This window comes from Vigna unguiculata, chromosome 8 (genome assembly GCF_037176805.1).
Source record: "Vigna unguiculata cultivar grain cowpea cultivar isolate G323 ecotype 2 chromosome 8, ASM3717680v1, whole genome shotgun sequence".
Taxonomy (NCBI): domain Eukaryota; kingdom Viridiplantae; phylum Streptophyta; class Magnoliopsida; order Fabales; family Fabaceae; genus Vigna; species Vigna unguiculata.
This window is the reverse complement of record NC_140799.1, coordinates 39,004,680-39,020,949: the sequence shown is the minus strand read 5'-3', so window position 1 is coordinate 39,020,949 and position 16,270 is coordinate 39,004,680. Positions and strand designations below refer to the sequence as shown.

The window sequence follows — 16,270 nt, the reverse complement described above, 5'->3', positions numbered from 1 at the left end:
TGAGACATGATGATGATGAATATGTATATGTTAAAATACTAATTATTATTTTACATAGGTATTAATATTTCGATCTTTACATTCATTTTTATTTTAAAATATTAAAATGTTTTTAATTTATTAATAACACTAAAAACTTATATTAATTTCATTTTTATAATATTAATATGTTTTATTCCTTTCTACAATTATTTAACATTCAACTATTATCTGATAATACCATGTTTTGGTGATTTTTATTTTATTTGTACAAAAAATATTGAACCAATATTTGAAATAGGAAAGAATGAGTAAAAATATAAAGAGATACGAAATTATGAGATGAATATGTAATAAAAGTTTATATTAGTTGGATATAAAAAATAATTTTTACTTTAAGAATGTGACGAGACAATCAAACTCTTAATCATTTTGTCTCATTGTCATCCATAGTAATTTGGATATATGTAGGAGTTGATAGGTTTTTTTTTTTTTACTTTCTATTTTGTACTTTTAATGCACACTTACAAAATTGACAGTTCAAAAAAAATATTTATATAAAATAAAAAACCTTTCAATTTAATGATAAGTAAAATAAGTTTGATTAAAATTGTAATTGAATAGTATATAATAATATTAGCTTGTTTTAGATAATAAGAATAACTTATAAGTCGAGTATAATTTTTTTAAAAAGAAATGTAACTTATATAAGTGGTTCGTTGTGAATTCTTTTAGTTTCTAATAAAATTATTAAAAAAAATCACGCAAATATTTATTACAGTGATACTTGAAATCGATAAAAGACAATACAAACTCTAAGGACTCAATAATATTAGTTAAAATTACAAGATAACAAGACAATCAATTGACAAGGAAAATAATATAACATACAAAAATATAATATATTAAAGTATGAGTTGAAGAGATTTGTGTACGAGGGATTAATGAAAGATCCATGAATGTACAAAAATGTGTGTGAGATGATACTCTAGGTAAGTTTAGGACATATGTTAAAAGTGTACTTGTATTATTAATTATATATTCTTAGCCGTCAGCAGATATCAGGAATCTTCTTCTCAATGAATAACATCTTTGAATAGTCACTTATCAATCAAACCCAAACCCATCATGAGCCGTTGATCAAAAACACAATATGATGTATTACCCATAAAATTAATAACATGTGTAACATAACATAATTGATACTTATTGATTAATGTTAATCCATACTAATAAAAAATATATAGAATAGAGAATAATAATCTTATTAGTATCAATTATTTTGCACATGATTATTAATTTTATGGATAATACATAATTTTGAATTGGATTTATGATCAAGGGTCCCTTCAATTCACTCAGTGAGAGGTTTATGTTCAATTACTACTGAGTTGTCCCTAGACTTATTGAGATCCTTGATAACTTATTGAGGTCACTTATTGAGAGGTCCCTGGTTGATGCTAAGAGGTTCCTGGTCTCTTGTTGAGAGATTCCTATTGTCTGCTAAGAGGTCTCTCGTCCATTTTGAGAGGTTCCTAGTCACTTATTGAGAGGTCCTTGATCACTCGTTGATAGGTCAATTGTCTTTACTGAGAGGTCCTGGTCATTTGCTGAGAGGTCCCTAAACACTTGCTGAGAGGTCCTTGGCCACTTGCTGAAAGGTCTCTAGTCTTTGTTGAGAGGTCTTGATCACATGTTAAGAAATTCTTGGTCTCCATTGAAAGGTCTCTGGCCTTTTATGAGGGTTCTCTAGTCACATGCTAAGATGTTCATGGTCTCTGTTGAGAGGTCCTTGGTCATTTGGTCACTTGCTGAGAGGTCTAAGATCACTTGTTGAGATGTCCATCGTCTTTAAATCCCTCTTGTCTTTGTCGGGAGGTCCTTGGTCTTTGTAGGGAGGTCTTTGGTCTCTGTTGAGAGGTCCTTGCTGCGAGGTTCCTGGTCACTTGTTGCGAGGGAGGTTCCTGCTCACCTGTTGAGAGGTGTTGAGAGGTCCTTGGTCTTTGCTAAGAAGTCCCTAATCACTTGTTGAAAGGTTCCCGGTCACTTGTTAAGAGGTCCATGGACACTTGTTGAGAGGTCATTGGTCACTTGCTAAGAGGTCCTTGGTCTTTGCTGAAAGGTCCTTGGTCTTTGTTGAGAGGTCCCGATCACATGCTTAGAAATTCTTGGTCTCCGTTGAGAGGTCTCTTATCTTTGGAGGGTCTCTTGTCACATGCTGAGAGGTTCATGGTCTCTGAGAGGTTCATGGTCTCTACTGAGAGGTCCCTGGTCTTTTGCTAAGAGGTCCTTGGTTACTTGCTAAAAAATCTCTCTTGTCTTTGTTGGGAGGTCCTTGGTCTTTGCTGAGAGGTTCCTAGTCACCTACTGAGAGGTATGTTTGTGGTCTTTGCTGAGAGGTGTTTGGTCTTAACTGAGATGTCCCTAGTCTTTGTAGGGAGGTCCTTAGTCACTTCCTGAGAGGTTCCTATTCAATTGCAAAGAGGTTTCTGATCACTTGCTGAGAGGTTCCTAGTTACTTGCTGAGAGGTTCCTAGTTACTTGCTGAGAGGTCATTAGTCACTTGCTGAGAGGTCATTTGTCACTTGTTGAGAGGTCCCTGGTCTATTATAAGAGGTCCCTGGTCTATTATGAGAGGTCCTCATCACTTGCTAAGAGGTCCCTAATTTCTGTTAAGAGGTTTCTGGTCTTTGCTGAGAGATTCATAGTCACTTAATAAGAAATCATCTGCTAAAAGGTGAGAGGTCTCTAGTCTCTTGGTAAGATCCTTGGTTACTTATTGAGAGGTCCCTAATCTATGTTAAAAGGTCCCTTTGTTGAGAAGTTCCTGGTTGCTAATATCTATTGAGAGGTCTTTGAACTCTGCTATATTTGTTGTCTGAATTTTTAATTGGGAATTTATAATTTATGTTTCAAAACATAAAAAAATTCCCAACCAGGTGATTTTCCAAAAAAATGGGGTTTTAATTCTGATTAGGGTTCTTTTGAAATTTTTATTATATTAATCAAATTAGATAAGACCAATGATAAAGAAGTAATTGAACCTCTTTATTATTTTTTGAATCCTAATTTAGAAATTTAAGATCCTCAATTTTTCATGCTTGGTCAATGAACCCTTAATAAAATTATGATACACACACGTTTTAAAAATGAACAATTATATTAATTATATTTTATCTTACTTACTTTGAGTTAATTATATTATATCTTTACCTGTAGAGATCCAACCTTCTCAACAAGTAAACTGACTAATAACTAATAACATATGTCAATTTTAGTCAATAATCAAACCTATAATAGAATCTAAATTTATGTATTAGTCATAAAATAAATTAATAACTATTTGCAATATAATTAATATTAACAAATAATATAATTTATTTATTAAAGAATAATAATTTTATATAATAAAATTATATGAATAGCACACTAAAAGATTATGTCAATTATATACATGTATTAATGTATCATTTAATTTAATAACTAATATATAAAAAAATTAAGATATTACTTACAAAGAAAGTCAAATAAAATAAGAATTTTCACTTATTTAGACGTTAAAAAAACAAAACTTGCACATTCCAAATACGATGGTATCTTAATAATAATTTTATATTCGAAATTTATATTTAGAAAACATATGAATAATGTAGTGCAGTAACTTTGGTAGCAAATTGGATAAGATTATAAAATAAAAATGTAATTGTGATCTATCAATTGCTATTACATAATAAAAAATTATAAGAAAATAATTTCAGAAATTGAGGGGTATAAATATTCTGAGGATGTAGATCATATTATCAATATTTTCTTTAAGCCATAAGTATCAATTTCAATCATATAATTTATTAGTTCAATGACAATTATCTATCATTGAATAATCCTTTGATCTTAACATCACAATACAAGTTATTCTCTTTAAATTTGGAAAATTTATTTATAAGTTAATTAAATGTTTGATTACCAATTATTTAATATAATCTCAAATATTTCACGGTCACGTTTTTACCATATGACACTTACAAATAATTACTAAAAAATATATTCACCATATTAATTTTATATTGATGAATTTTAATATAATAACTAAGATTAAAGATCAAGTATAACTTAATATCAATAAAAATAACTCAAAACTGAAAAAAAAAAGATCATATTTTTATTTGTTGGATCTAATTGGTTGTGAAATTTAAATTGTAGCACCTAGGGGATTTTGAAAATTTAATGTTAATTTTATATATGAAATATAACAATGACCTACATGGTCTTTATATTTTGCTTTTTTTTTTTTTATGAAATATCAATAAAAACATAAATATTTGATTTTAGTATTTTACCATTTTTAATTTCTATATTGATGAGAGTTTATCAAACTCTTATTTAAAAGATGATAAAATGCAAATGCGTTGGTAAAAGAATGATATATTATCGTCTTAAAAGCATAAAACAAGAAAGTATATTATTTTAAACATTCATTGTGTTTAATTTTAATGATGCGACTTTTGAACATATATATCTTTTCAAAAGATTTTCCTTATTTAATAAAATAATATTAAATAGTTCAGATTTTAGAAAATAAAAACTAATAAATTACAACTACAAATATTTTTGTTCCCATTTTGTCTTTCCAATCAGATTTCATCACTATAATTAAATAATGTTAATTATCTTTTAGAAATTAATGAATATAACTTATTTCTTGTTTCTTTACCATCCAAAAATATATGTATTAGAAAATAACATAATTTTACAACTAATAATTTAAAATAACCTCTTATTTTGAAAAATTGAAACAGTATGTTTTTCTTATATAATTTTTAAATTATTTATATTTATATATAAAAGACCTCTTAATTATTTACTTTTATTTTATCTTTTGTTATATAATTATTTATTATTTTTTAAAGATTTATTGTCTTTTATAAAATTATTCAAACAGTTACTTTTTTCATTTAACAATAATTCTTTTTATTTTATTTTATTTTGTTCTTAATAAATATAAATTTACTTTATATATAAATTTAATAATATTATAATATAATCACTTATTAATATAATATTATATATATTTAAAAAATAATACAATATTAATAAGTTTAGAATTTTTTAAAATATAAAAGTTAAATTTATATTATTTACCATCCTAAATTATTTTCTATTCTAAAATTTTGTGAAAAAACCCATTCTACATATTTAAATGCATATCTACTGTTTGATTAGAAATTAATTTGCGTTACTTTATTAATTGACATAAATTAGTTTTCAAAGGATAACTTTTTATATTTAATTACAACTATTTATAATAATTTAATAGATAAGTATAATTAATCCAAAAACATATTTTTCTAATAAAATCTTATACTATTGATATTAACATAGATTAATTTATAAATACAAAATATTTTTTAAATAAAATGTTATACTACTTTTCAAACGTTGATAAAAAATGTATAATGGGTTATAAAACAGTATTGATATTTTTTTCTTATCAACTCTCATGTAACAGTGAGATTGATATATTGATATAAAAAGAGTAAAATACATTAAAAGACATGTATGAAATATTACAATTGTAATTTTTCTAGTCTAAAAATGATATATATATATATATATATATTATAATCAAACTAATAATAGTAATAGTTAAGTCATCCTAATATATATTATTTGATTGTTTTATTAAATGGAAAATAGACTTGAACAATAAAATCAAAGTTAAAGATATACTCTTTAGAAAATTACTCATATCTTTACAACTCCTATATCAGAATTTTTTCTTTAAAGGCTTTATTATTTGATTTGTGGGTAATTTTCGTGAAAATTTCGCGCGCGAGAAACCCTAAGCGGAACCCTGATTCGTCCGATTCGCTGTTGAATCCGAATTTGGAACTTCGAAGATTAGGGAGCAATGGCTATTGCAGCTCCAGGGCAATTGAACGTTAATGAATCGCCCACTTGTGGATCCAGAAGTGTCGATTGCTTCGAGAAACTGGAGCAAATTGGCGAAGGCACATATGGGTTGGTTTCAATTTGTGTACTGCTTAAGCTTTGCATTTTTTTGGGCTGTCTTTTTGAACATGGAAGTTGAAAATGTATGTTCTCAATTATAACAAAGCGTGTTTGCTATGCAACACTCTATTGGAATAATCCGGTAGATTTTGTTGAGCTGGGCTGAAATTGAAAGCAACTTAAACCTGAACTTTTAGGGTCTTGATCCTGATCATGTATCTCTTATCAATCAGAATGTTTTAGAGTGAAGAAATCTTTATAGTTATTTATTGTTGGATGCTTTGGGTTTAATTGTAATATATCCTTCTTCTTTTTTTTAATTTATTTATTGGTTCTATGGTTTAAAATTGTGACCACCGTTTTAGTTTTGTTGGCAATCCTTGATGTTGTGTGAAATTTTGAAAAAATGAGGCTGATGGGGCCGCATTTCAGTTGCAACGTGGTTGCAAGGACTTTAGAGCCTTGATGTTTGTGGCTACGATCACGGTTACAGAAACTTTTATTAAAACCTCGATCCATTTTCTATGGTTTTGTTGGGTGTTACTCTTGTTCAATTTCTTTTTTTATTTTCCCTTGCTCTCTTGTCTATGTGAAGTAGGTGTTTTTTGCCGCATTAATTTCTTCTTTGGACATAGCTTCCAACTTCATCACACATAAAATGTCATCTAGTTCTAGCATTGTTCATATCAATGTTATCCGCTTCCTTTCTGATGCATTCTAAAGTGAATTGATCTGTACCTTCATACATTTATGCTTGCAGTCAGGTTTACATGGCTAAAGAGATCAAAACTGGTGAAATTGTTGCTCTGAAGAAAATACGTATGGACAATGAGAGAGAGGGGGTATATCTTTGATTACAAAATTTCATAATGTATCACATTCCATACAGTGGACCTAAATCAGAAGTTACAGTCACGTTCTGTTGCTACAATTTTTCCTCTGAACTGTGTTGTTAATTTTTCCATTGCAGTTTCCTATAACTGCTATACGAGAAATCAAAATTCTTAAGAAACTACATCATGAAAATGTGATCAAGCTGAAAGAAATTGTGACTTCTCCAGGTACCCTTTTTCAAGATCTAAATTAGCTTTGTTATCAAATTGAGACGACTTAGGATTTAAAAGTTTGTTTTATTTATACATCTAAAATGTTGTTATTTTTTTTTTCTTTCAGGTCCTGAGAAAGATGAACAGGGGAGGCCAGGCAAGTCATTTATTCTTGTTTTATAAGCCCGACTGCTTGACAGTAGCATATACTATGCTTTATAGTTCTAGTGTGTGAATATTTCCATCAATTTGCTTTGGGGTTAGCATACTAAACTTAGTTTGTCCGCTTTTCATTCTTGTTTTGGGATTGCAGATGGTAACAAATATAGAGGTGGCATCTATATGGTCTTTGAATACATGGACCACGATTTAACTGGCCTTGCTGACCGACCTGGGATGAGATTTACAGTTCCCCAAATTAAAGTATTACTTTTAATACCAAGTTTTATTTCATATATTAATAGTTGCTTGTTTTATTGTCTGAATTGTGTTTCACTTCCTTTCGTAAGTGTTACATGAGACAACTGTTGACGGGGCTTCACTATTGTCATGTAAATCAAGTACTCCATCGTGATATCAAAGGTCTGTATATTGAAAAGATTGTTTTAGTTTAGAATGTAAAAGTTTATTATTCTTATTGTATGTATTTTGTTCGGTTGCAGGCTCAAATCTTCTTATAGACAATGAGGGAAACCTTAAGCTTGCAGATTTTGGACTAGCACGATCATTTTCTAATGACCAAAATGCTAATCTTACAAATCGTGTCATTACATTATGGTACAGGTAATTACCAAAATGCTGATAAAAAAGTTATGGTACAGGTAATTAATGTCATTTTTTGTCATGAGTTTTGATTGGACGATGCATATTTTGACTGTTTTTGTTATATATGTAGACCTCCTGAGTTGCTGCTTGGGACAACAAAGTATGGGCCTGCTGTAGATATGTGGTCAGTTGGGTGCATTTTTGCTGAGCTTCTTCAGGGGAAGCCTATCTTTCCTGGAAAAGATGAGGTTAGTAATATTCTATGTATGATAAGTTGAGAGAAACTAGAAGCTAAATTGGTGACTAATTGATGTGATACTGAGTGCAACGGACTAGTTATGGTTTTATCTTGTATTATTATCAGCGAGATTATGCATAAATGGTATCAAGAAGAGATTCTTTACATTGTAGCTCATCATATTCAGTGTCTGGATACTTGCCACAAGCATAAACTACCTTTCTGTTTCATTAAAATAAATATTGATTTATTTCTTTTGATTTTAAATATATAAGCATTTCTCTGAAAGTTAATTTTAGGTTAAATTAAAAATTTAGTCCTCACCTGTGACATGAGTTTTTCTTGTAGTCCCTGTAAGTAAAAATTTAGTCTTCACCTGTGACACCAGTTTTTGTTGTAGTCCCTGTATGTAAAAACTCAACATTTTGCTCTACATTCCATACATTAATTGGTCTCTTCAGTTTGCTAAAGTTAATACAAGTGTTAGATATTTGTTTTTATTGAGGGACAACAAAAAAAATGTTGTGTCAGGTGTAGATATCAATATTTAGGTTTTTTTTTTCTCATGAGGGATCAAAACAAAGTGTATTTTTTGTATAAGAATTAGAACAAAATAAAGTATCTAATATAGATTACAAATTTACTACCAATTAAATAGCCGGGTTTTTCATTTGTAAATACTTTTCATGTAGGGACTCAAATGTAGAGTGTTTCGCTGCAGAAACTGAAATGGACAAGTGTTAGGTCTTGAGTCTAAATTTTTACCTGATTTATATTTTTATCATCAAGAAAAGATGAAATGCTAATGATGGTGTTTGTGTACATTGCTGGATTTAACCTGCTCAATACTTTGGAAATTTAGTCATTGCGTTGCATTACACTCGCTCCTGATCTTTCTTTTAAGATATATGACATTACTGTACATCCTCGTGATAAATTTTTTTCCAGCTTAAATGTAATGCCGGCTTTTTTTTGTGACCATTGTAGCCAGAACAATTAAATAAAATATATGAGCTGTGTGGAGCACCAACTGAAATCAACTGGCCTGGGGTTTCTAAGATACCTTATTATAATAAATTTATGCCAACAAGGCCAATGAAAAGACGTTTGAGGGAAGTTTTCCGGCAGTAAGTATCAAAATATACATGTTTTTCTTTCCACCAGAAAAGCTAACCTGTAGTTCATTTTCTGGGATTTTTTTATATCTAAATAGCTTGTTTCCCTATGACTTACAGTTTTGATCATCATGCTCTCGAGTTGTTGGAGAAGATGTTGACACTTGATCCAGCACAGGTATCATTTCTTCACTTATAAGTCTGATTTATTAATTAATGATCTTGAATTTTTATTTTACAGGGTTCAAATACTTGTTTTTCCCAGTTTTATTTTTTACCACTCCATCTATTTTATTTGGACATGGTTAACTGTGTCTAGAATAGCTGGTTTGTTATATTATATCATGGATGTTGACAAAAATCTTAGTAAACTTAAGAGAAAGTGCTATGCGTCTGTTTTTTTCCTTTGTGAAAAACGGAAAAACATCAATGCCACATTGCTTGCTAGTTGAGACTAATTCTGTAAAGTAATTATCTGTGCTGTAATTGATAAATATGAAGTTGTGTTGGCGTAACCTGAAAATTTATTGTAAAGTAATTATTTTCCACCTGTTTATGTGATTTTATGACGATTAATTTTGTTTGTGATCCCTTTTCTAAAATTTGTTTGTCGATTTGATTTCTTCAGAGAATTACTGCGAAAGATGCACTTGATGCTGAGTATTTCTGGACAGATCCATTACCATGTGACCCCAAGAGGTAAGAGACCTTCCATGTACTTTAGTTACTTATTTTCAGAATACTACTTTTTTGCGTGAAACTATGTCATCTTAATAGGAATAAATATCTTCTCATTCACTCCTTTCATTTTCCTTTTTACTTTATTGTTTCTTCTCGACTAATCGTTTTCTGGTCCATACTTTTCAACTTCCTACTCTTCTCTACGGCTTAGTTTACCCAAGTACGAGTCATCACATGAGTTTCAGACAAAGAAAAAGCGCCAACAACAACGGCAAAATGAAGAAATGGCTAAGCGTCAGAAAATGCAGCACCCACAGCAGCACAGTCGTCTTCCCCCCATTCAGCAGCCCGGACAACATGGTCAAATGCGGTCAGGACCAAACCAACAGATTCATGGCTCTCAACCCCCAGTTGCTGCAGGACCTACTCATCATTATGGCAAGCCTAGAGGTCCATCTGGTGGACCAGGAAGATATCCTCCCAATGGAAACCAAGGCGGAGGATACAATCACCCAAATCGAGGAGGTCAAGGTGGTGGTTATGGCACGGGACCTTATCCTCCCCAAGGGCGGGGTGCACCTTATGGGTCCAATAACATGCCTAGTGGTGGTCCCCGTGGTGGCGGTGGTGGTGGTGGCGGCGGGGGCAGTGGCTATGGAGTTGGAGCTCCAAATTATCCCCAACAAGGTGGTCCATATGGGGGTTCGGCAGCTGGTCGTGGCTCAAACATGATGGGTGGAAACCGCAATCAACAGCAGTATGGTTGGCAGCAGTAAATATACTTTCTTACGATGATCAGTATTTGCACTATGATTTGGCAATACCCTGATAAATTTGAGACAGATCGGACTATTAATGGATCAAGTTATTTAGAAGAAGATATGAGATCTGACCTCTATGGTTTGTATACTATTGAGATATACTATTCTCATTAAGTACCTGGAAACCTTTGTGATGCGTGCATGCACCTTCAGTAATGTTTGGTGCTCCTAATCATAAGGGCTCCACGAAAGAAGAGTGAACCTCCGATTTTATAGTTTTTTTTTTCTCTATACTCATTGAATCCTGTGCATTATGTATGGACGATAGCAGCATATTTCAAATGTGTTACAAACAGCTGCTTACTGATATTCTTTTCAGGATACTTCCTTGTACAACTTTTTGTTAGTTTTATACTTTATTATGACAGCCACAATATGTAGTAATAAATAAATAAATAAATAGACTCAATATGGATGGTTATGGTAGTGGTGGGGTAGGGAACTGAAATTAATGAATTTCGATAGATTGTGGAAGAAGTAAACAAATTTCAACATGTGGAATTCTGTCATTTGTTTTTATATTGTTCGTCATGTGAGGAGCTAGTTTCTACTTTCTAATTATTGCCATTATTTCATTTTATTTTCTTGAATTACAGCATTGTAATAATAGAGGTTTACTCCACTGATAGAATTACTTAACTTAGTACATTCTGCTTTATATCTTATTTCCTATTATAATGTCGGAGCAGATTTAAAACATTAGAAAATGTTACAACACATTTATAAATAATTGATTATTTTTTGTTATTTTTTAAAATAATTATAATGCACTTAGTTCACTCCACCCAGCCACCCACCCACTCAAGAATGCACTAGGTTCAAATGTTGTATTTTGCTCTTTGCTTCATAAACAATAAATAAACCTCTGGCTTAATTGAAACTATCGATGAAGACATGTTTTCTCTTATTTTTAATCGTGGATAATTGGAATTCGTAGTGTCACAGGTTATACTTTCTACAATTGTTCCAACCTAAAGTTATTGTTGTTACCTACAAAGCATCCATATACTAATATTAACCTTACATTAGTTGGTTATTTTGAATGCCCAACTAATTAATACAAATGCAAATAAATTTATACTTCTTTTCGTTGCTATGAAAAGTATTTTTCTAAACAATCCAAAATTATATATTATCTTAAAATCATTTTTTATTTAACAAAAACTCAATATATATCATTGATTACATCAACAGTGGATATTACAGTGTTTAAATCAAATTTTAGAGATTTTTTTTTAAGCTTAAAAGTCATAACAGCATTGATATACTAATTTAAGTAATCATTGTTTTAGTAAAAAAATCTTTATACTAATTTATTTAAAAATTAGAATTTAACTACTTTTAGTTTCTAGAAAAAAAATATTCTATCTTTCCTTTATACATGTTTTCTCTTCCTAAAAGTGTTTCTAACAAATTTTATTTAAACTTAGCACCAAAAATGGAAAGAACAAACTTCTAGCAGGGATCCAGAAGCATTATTAACAGAGGGAGGAAAAACAGCTCATAGTCTGTTATTATTTACAGCTGATTTTTGAGAATGACTAGAATGCTTTGTTGTATGATTCTCAGTTCCAGATTTTGGGGTCCTTGGAAATGAATTTGAGGAACTTAGTGCTTCCAATGCTGCTAGAACATTCACCATAGTTGGTCTGTGTTTTGGATCTGCATTTAGACATTGTAGTGCAAGTGTTGCTGCGGCTTGTGCTCCTCTCTTGGAGTATTGGCCACCTAATCTTGTGTCCATGATTCTCAAAATTCTTCTGCTATCACTCAGGAATGGCCTTGCCCAATCCACCAATGTTTCTTCTGAAAATCCAGGTCTTTCATCTTCGACTACACGCCTTCCTGTAAGTAACTCCAACAACACAACTCCAAAACTGTATACATCACTCCTTGGGGTCAAATGACCTGTTTGTTTAGTCAAAAGGCCAAGTTATTATCATTACCAAAACATAGCCTCAAAAACTTTACAAATCACGCACATAACATCACAGTATATAAAACTGATCTACATTGACCAGAGATAAAACGAGTCTATAGTATATTAGTCAGTATAAATCTCATCTTACAAGTCAATTTTGTAAGGTTGACTTAGACTTTAGTTCACTTCTTGACCGGAATACTAATTAGTATTTCCAAGACTCTCTAGAGTTTTGTAAGTCTCAAGTGTTCAGTAACAGTAATAACAGTGTACTATTGCATCTTTTTGTGTCTCAATTGTTCCTTGCTTCTTTTTTTGGTACTGTTAATCTAAACATCTAAAAGCTAAGAACCTAAAATTTTTCATAAAAGGGTATAGAAAAATGGAAAGGCTAATTTACCTGTAGCTACATACTCTGGTGCAGCATAACCATGAGTACCAATAACTCTGGTTGAAACATGAGTGTTGTCTCCTGTAGGACCATCTCTTGCCAAGCCAAAATCCGAAAGCTTTGGGTTGAAATCCTGCATATATCATAGTGCTACTCTTTCAGAATGGAGACTTACATGCAAACAACAGGTGTTGTTTTTCTTGACAAATTCACAAGCCTAACTTTCAGTGTTAAATACCGAATCAAGTAGGATGTTGGCTGCCTTTAAATCACGGTATATAACATTTGCATCGAGGGTATGTAAAAATGTTAATCCTCTTGCAACAGCAACTGCAATGTTGATCCGGATAGTCCAGGGAATAGGCTGAACACCTCCTGCAGAAACAGAAAACAAAATTTAAGGTATTATGAATCAAGAGGAAACTATGGTTCAGTTCAAAAACAACATGTTGCACATAAGAGTGTATCTAGACTTATAGGCTTTATATAAAACAGGTCATGTAAGTAGGTTTTGAGGTTAAGCAGAGCCTTCAAACAGGCAAAGTTAAGACTTAAACATTGACATGTAATAGATAATCAGATCAGACTCAGATTTTGCAATTATGAATTACGCTAGGTTTAAGTCTAAATATGTTGAGGAGTAATGGATTAATGGAGACTAAATATGTTGAGGAGTGAATGCACAACTTCTGAATAAATGATTTTCCAAACTTCCTTTGTTCTTCAAGACTAAGCTTTGGTAGTAGGTCTAAACTCAAACTAGAACAGGTTAGGTTCAGGCCTACCTCAAAAGCTTAGTCTTGCCTATTTCTACTCCTTTGTACAATGGTAGCCAATGCATCATTTCAGAATAAATATGTTGAAGAGTAAATGTTTTACTTACTTCTGAATAAATGATTTTCCAAACTTCCTTTATGCATAAACTCATAAACTAGAAGCCTGTTTTTACCATCTGAACAGTAACCAATAAGTTTCACCAGATTTTCATGGTGAAGCTGGCTTAGATAATTGACTTCTGCCTGCAAACATAATGGGTAGAAAATCAGTCAAGGCCTAGCAACACAAGCAGTTCAGTTTATAAAGATTTTGTACAGAACTTGGACATACCAGCCATTCTCTGTGGCCTTGAAAACTTTCTGGTTTAAGTTTTTTGATGGCCACAACAATTCCAGTCCCTGGTCTTGTGGGAGCATAAGTGTTCTCATCTATCCATCCCTTGTATACAAACCCAAACCCTCCTTCTCCAATCAAGTTTTCTTGCCTGAAATTCTTAGTGGCCTCTTTTAGTTCATTGAAGGTGAAAGACTTTAGGTTACTGGAGATGGGTTTGTCAACATTTGATCCTGAAGTTTTTAAAGGAGCTTTTCCTTCACTAGATTTTGAGTTCTCTTTTGTCTTACTTCGAGACTTTGAGCCTCCTGAGAGTAGATGAAATGCAAGTTACAGTCAGCCACCACAGTAACTTTTCTATATTCTTGTACAGAACATTGCACTGTCAATTAATTTGAAACATATAGCCAAACACACATGTATATACACAAATATTGTCACTCTTTGAGTTTGATGAAATCAAAGAGTTGAAAGGCAATGTTAATTCATACCAGTCACTGCATCTAAGAAGAAAGAAAAGGCGAAAATCATTCAACATTATTTACAACCTGAATCAAAGCGAAGAAGCCTCATAATTTCCATCATTTTCATACCAATACCAACACAATCTGTGGAGGCTTATATTTAAGTTAACAAAAATACAGAAAATTCCATCAAGTTCTACGAAACCAAGGACTTGAGAACACTAAAAAACAAGAAAACAGAAGAAGAAGGTTCATTAAAATACAGCTAGTCCTATAATCTTTCAGGTTACAGCCTGTGAACTATTGTTTTAACTCTTACCCTTTGGAAACCATCGCCTTCTTCTTCTCTCCGTGGAAACCAAAGACACAAAAATGGAACCATCCACCATGACAAACAAATATTAAAATTCAAAGCATCATCATGCATCAACCTAGTGACACGAGCGGTCCCAAGTTGTGATAACATCAAAGCAGAAGAAAAATAACTCAAGGTTTATTTATATTTTGCACTAAAGAAAAGAAAAAATGAGGGCAAACACAAACACAAACACAAACAAAAACACACACACACACGATTAAAAGAACCAAATTAAAACTGACCAAAGAAACTTGTGGAAGACACATGAGCCACTGGTTTTCTGCAGCAGTTTCCCATGATCAAAGTTTTAATCTTTTTGTTTCTGAGGAGAGAACAACAGCACCAATGGTGAACAGGGTTTGAAAGAAAAGATCTACAAGAAGAAAGAAGAAAATGTGCAGTGTATGAGCTTAGATAAAGAAGTGGAAGCAAAGGCTAACAGAGGAAACAGCGTAGTCAATGAGAGGAAAAAATTGTTAATCGCTGAACCAATGTAAACATAACTTGTTTGCTCACTTTGATTCTTCAAAGATTGAAGTGTGATAAGGGCTAAGCACCCCAAAACAGGCTCTGCATCATACGTGTTTTTTTCTTTAATAATTATAGCTAACATTTTGACTCTTATGTTCATGAACACGACAGCTTCCTTAAGCTGCCAAGGTGACATCAGAGTTGAAAAAAGAATGTCAACTGTTACATTTCAGAGCAATACTCGTAAAATCTTAATCTCTGCAAACTTAAATGTCTTCTGCACATTTTATTATCGATTAAAGTTTATTTATAAGCATGAAGTAGTGTAAGTCAATAATTAATTTATAGTTTAATAAATCTCTACTTTAATTTTGTAGTTTCTAAATCAAATAAAATAGAAATGTTGAAAATAACATGACAACATTTATTGTCGGGACTCTATTTAATTACCATCTTCCCAACTACCTGACCTGGTCAAGCACTGTTGTTGTCATTATTGCTGAAAACTTCAAATGCTTTTCTTCTTGTCTTGCCAACACACTGTATATTCAATTTTTTCAAAGTATCAGGTTATTCTGTTCTGGTAAAAACTTTGGAAGTGGTGTTCATAGACTTTCATTTGAAAATCTTGATATGTTGTTTGATAACCATTTGAGGTTATCTAAATAAACCTTATCATGTAGTGTTTCATCCATCCATCTAGTTATCTGTTTCTTCACACACAGACATATGTAAATATAATAATATGTGTGTGTCTGTGTGTTTTCTTATCGTGGTTTTCTTTGTCAGTCAAATATGTCTGAATTCGTTTTTGTGTTGTGCCTTTTGGTGACCAAAACATGTGATGATCATGTGCCATGGATGAAGAGTTAGTCATGTGATGTTTCCTTCAACCGTATCA

The 16,270-nt window shown here is 31.7% G+C and overlaps 2 protein-coding genes across 2 annotated transcripts; one reads left to right on the top strand and one right to left on the bottom strand.

Moving 5' to 3' along the window:
- The first annotated feature begins 5,701 nt into the window (after nucleotides 1-5,701).
- Nucleotides 5,702-11,021, top strand: LOC114194610 (cyclin-dependent kinase C-2-like). The gene is made up of 12 exons (XM_028084948.2): nucleotides 5,702-5,997; nucleotides 6,749-6,830; nucleotides 6,959-7,049; nucleotides 7,162-7,191; nucleotides 7,348-7,457; nucleotides 7,544-7,616; nucleotides 7,697-7,817; nucleotides 7,930-8,047; nucleotides 9,025-9,164; nucleotides 9,273-9,330; nucleotides 9,781-9,851; nucleotides 10,045-11,021. The coding sequence occupies exons 1-12, from the start codon at nucleotides 5,888-5,890 to the stop codon at nucleotides 10,607-10,609; spliced, it is 1,569 nt and encodes a 522-aa protein (XP_027940749.1). The 5' UTR covers nucleotides 5,702-5,887; the 3' UTR covers nucleotides 10,610-11,021.
- A 1,074-nt stretch (nucleotides 11,022-12,095) lies between these two features.
- Nucleotides 12,096-15,606, bottom strand: LOC114194612 (putative serine/threonine-protein kinase PBL2). The gene is made up of 6 exons (XM_085665477.1): nucleotides 15,141-15,606; nucleotides 14,074-14,384; nucleotides 13,850-13,985; nucleotides 13,205-13,341; nucleotides 12,976-13,099; nucleotides 12,096-12,562 (listed from the first exon to the last, which is right to left on the bottom strand). Exons 1-6 carry the CDS (start codon nucleotides 15,193-15,195, stop codon nucleotides 12,156-12,158), a joined length of 1,170 nt encoding a protein of 389 aa, XP_085521603.1. The 5' UTR covers nucleotides 15,196-15,606; the 3' UTR covers nucleotides 12,096-12,155.
- Nucleotides 15,607-16,270: the final 664 nt, after the last annotated feature.

Excerpts from the sequence above, each read along its gene's own strand:
- LOC114194612 (XM_085665477.1), bottom strand. The coding sequence starts at position 15,195 with ATGGGAAACTGCTGCAGAAAACCAGTGGCTCATGTGTCTTCCACAAGT. Across the intron at positions 13,342-13,849 it reads GGAAAATCATTTATTCAGAA|GAGGTGTTCAGCCTATTCCC; the intron begins GTAAGTAAAACA and ends CTGTTTCTGCAG. Across the intron at positions 13,100-13,204 it reads CCAACATCCTACTTGATTCG|GATTTCAACCCAAAGCTTTC; the intron begins GTATTTAACACT and ends TGATATATGCAG.
- LOC114194610 (XM_028084948.2), top strand. The coding sequence starts at position 5,888 with ATGGCTATTGCAGCTCCAGGGCAATTGAACGTTAATGAATCGCCCACT. Across the intron at positions 7,617-7,696 it reads ACTCCATCGTGATATCAAAG|GCTCAAATCTTCTTATAGAC; the intron begins GTCTGTATATTG and ends GTTCGGTTGCAG. Across the intron at positions 8,048-9,024 it reads TCTTTCCTGGAAAAGATGAG|CCAGAACAATTAAATAAAAT; the intron begins GTTAGTAATATT and ends TGACCATTGTAG.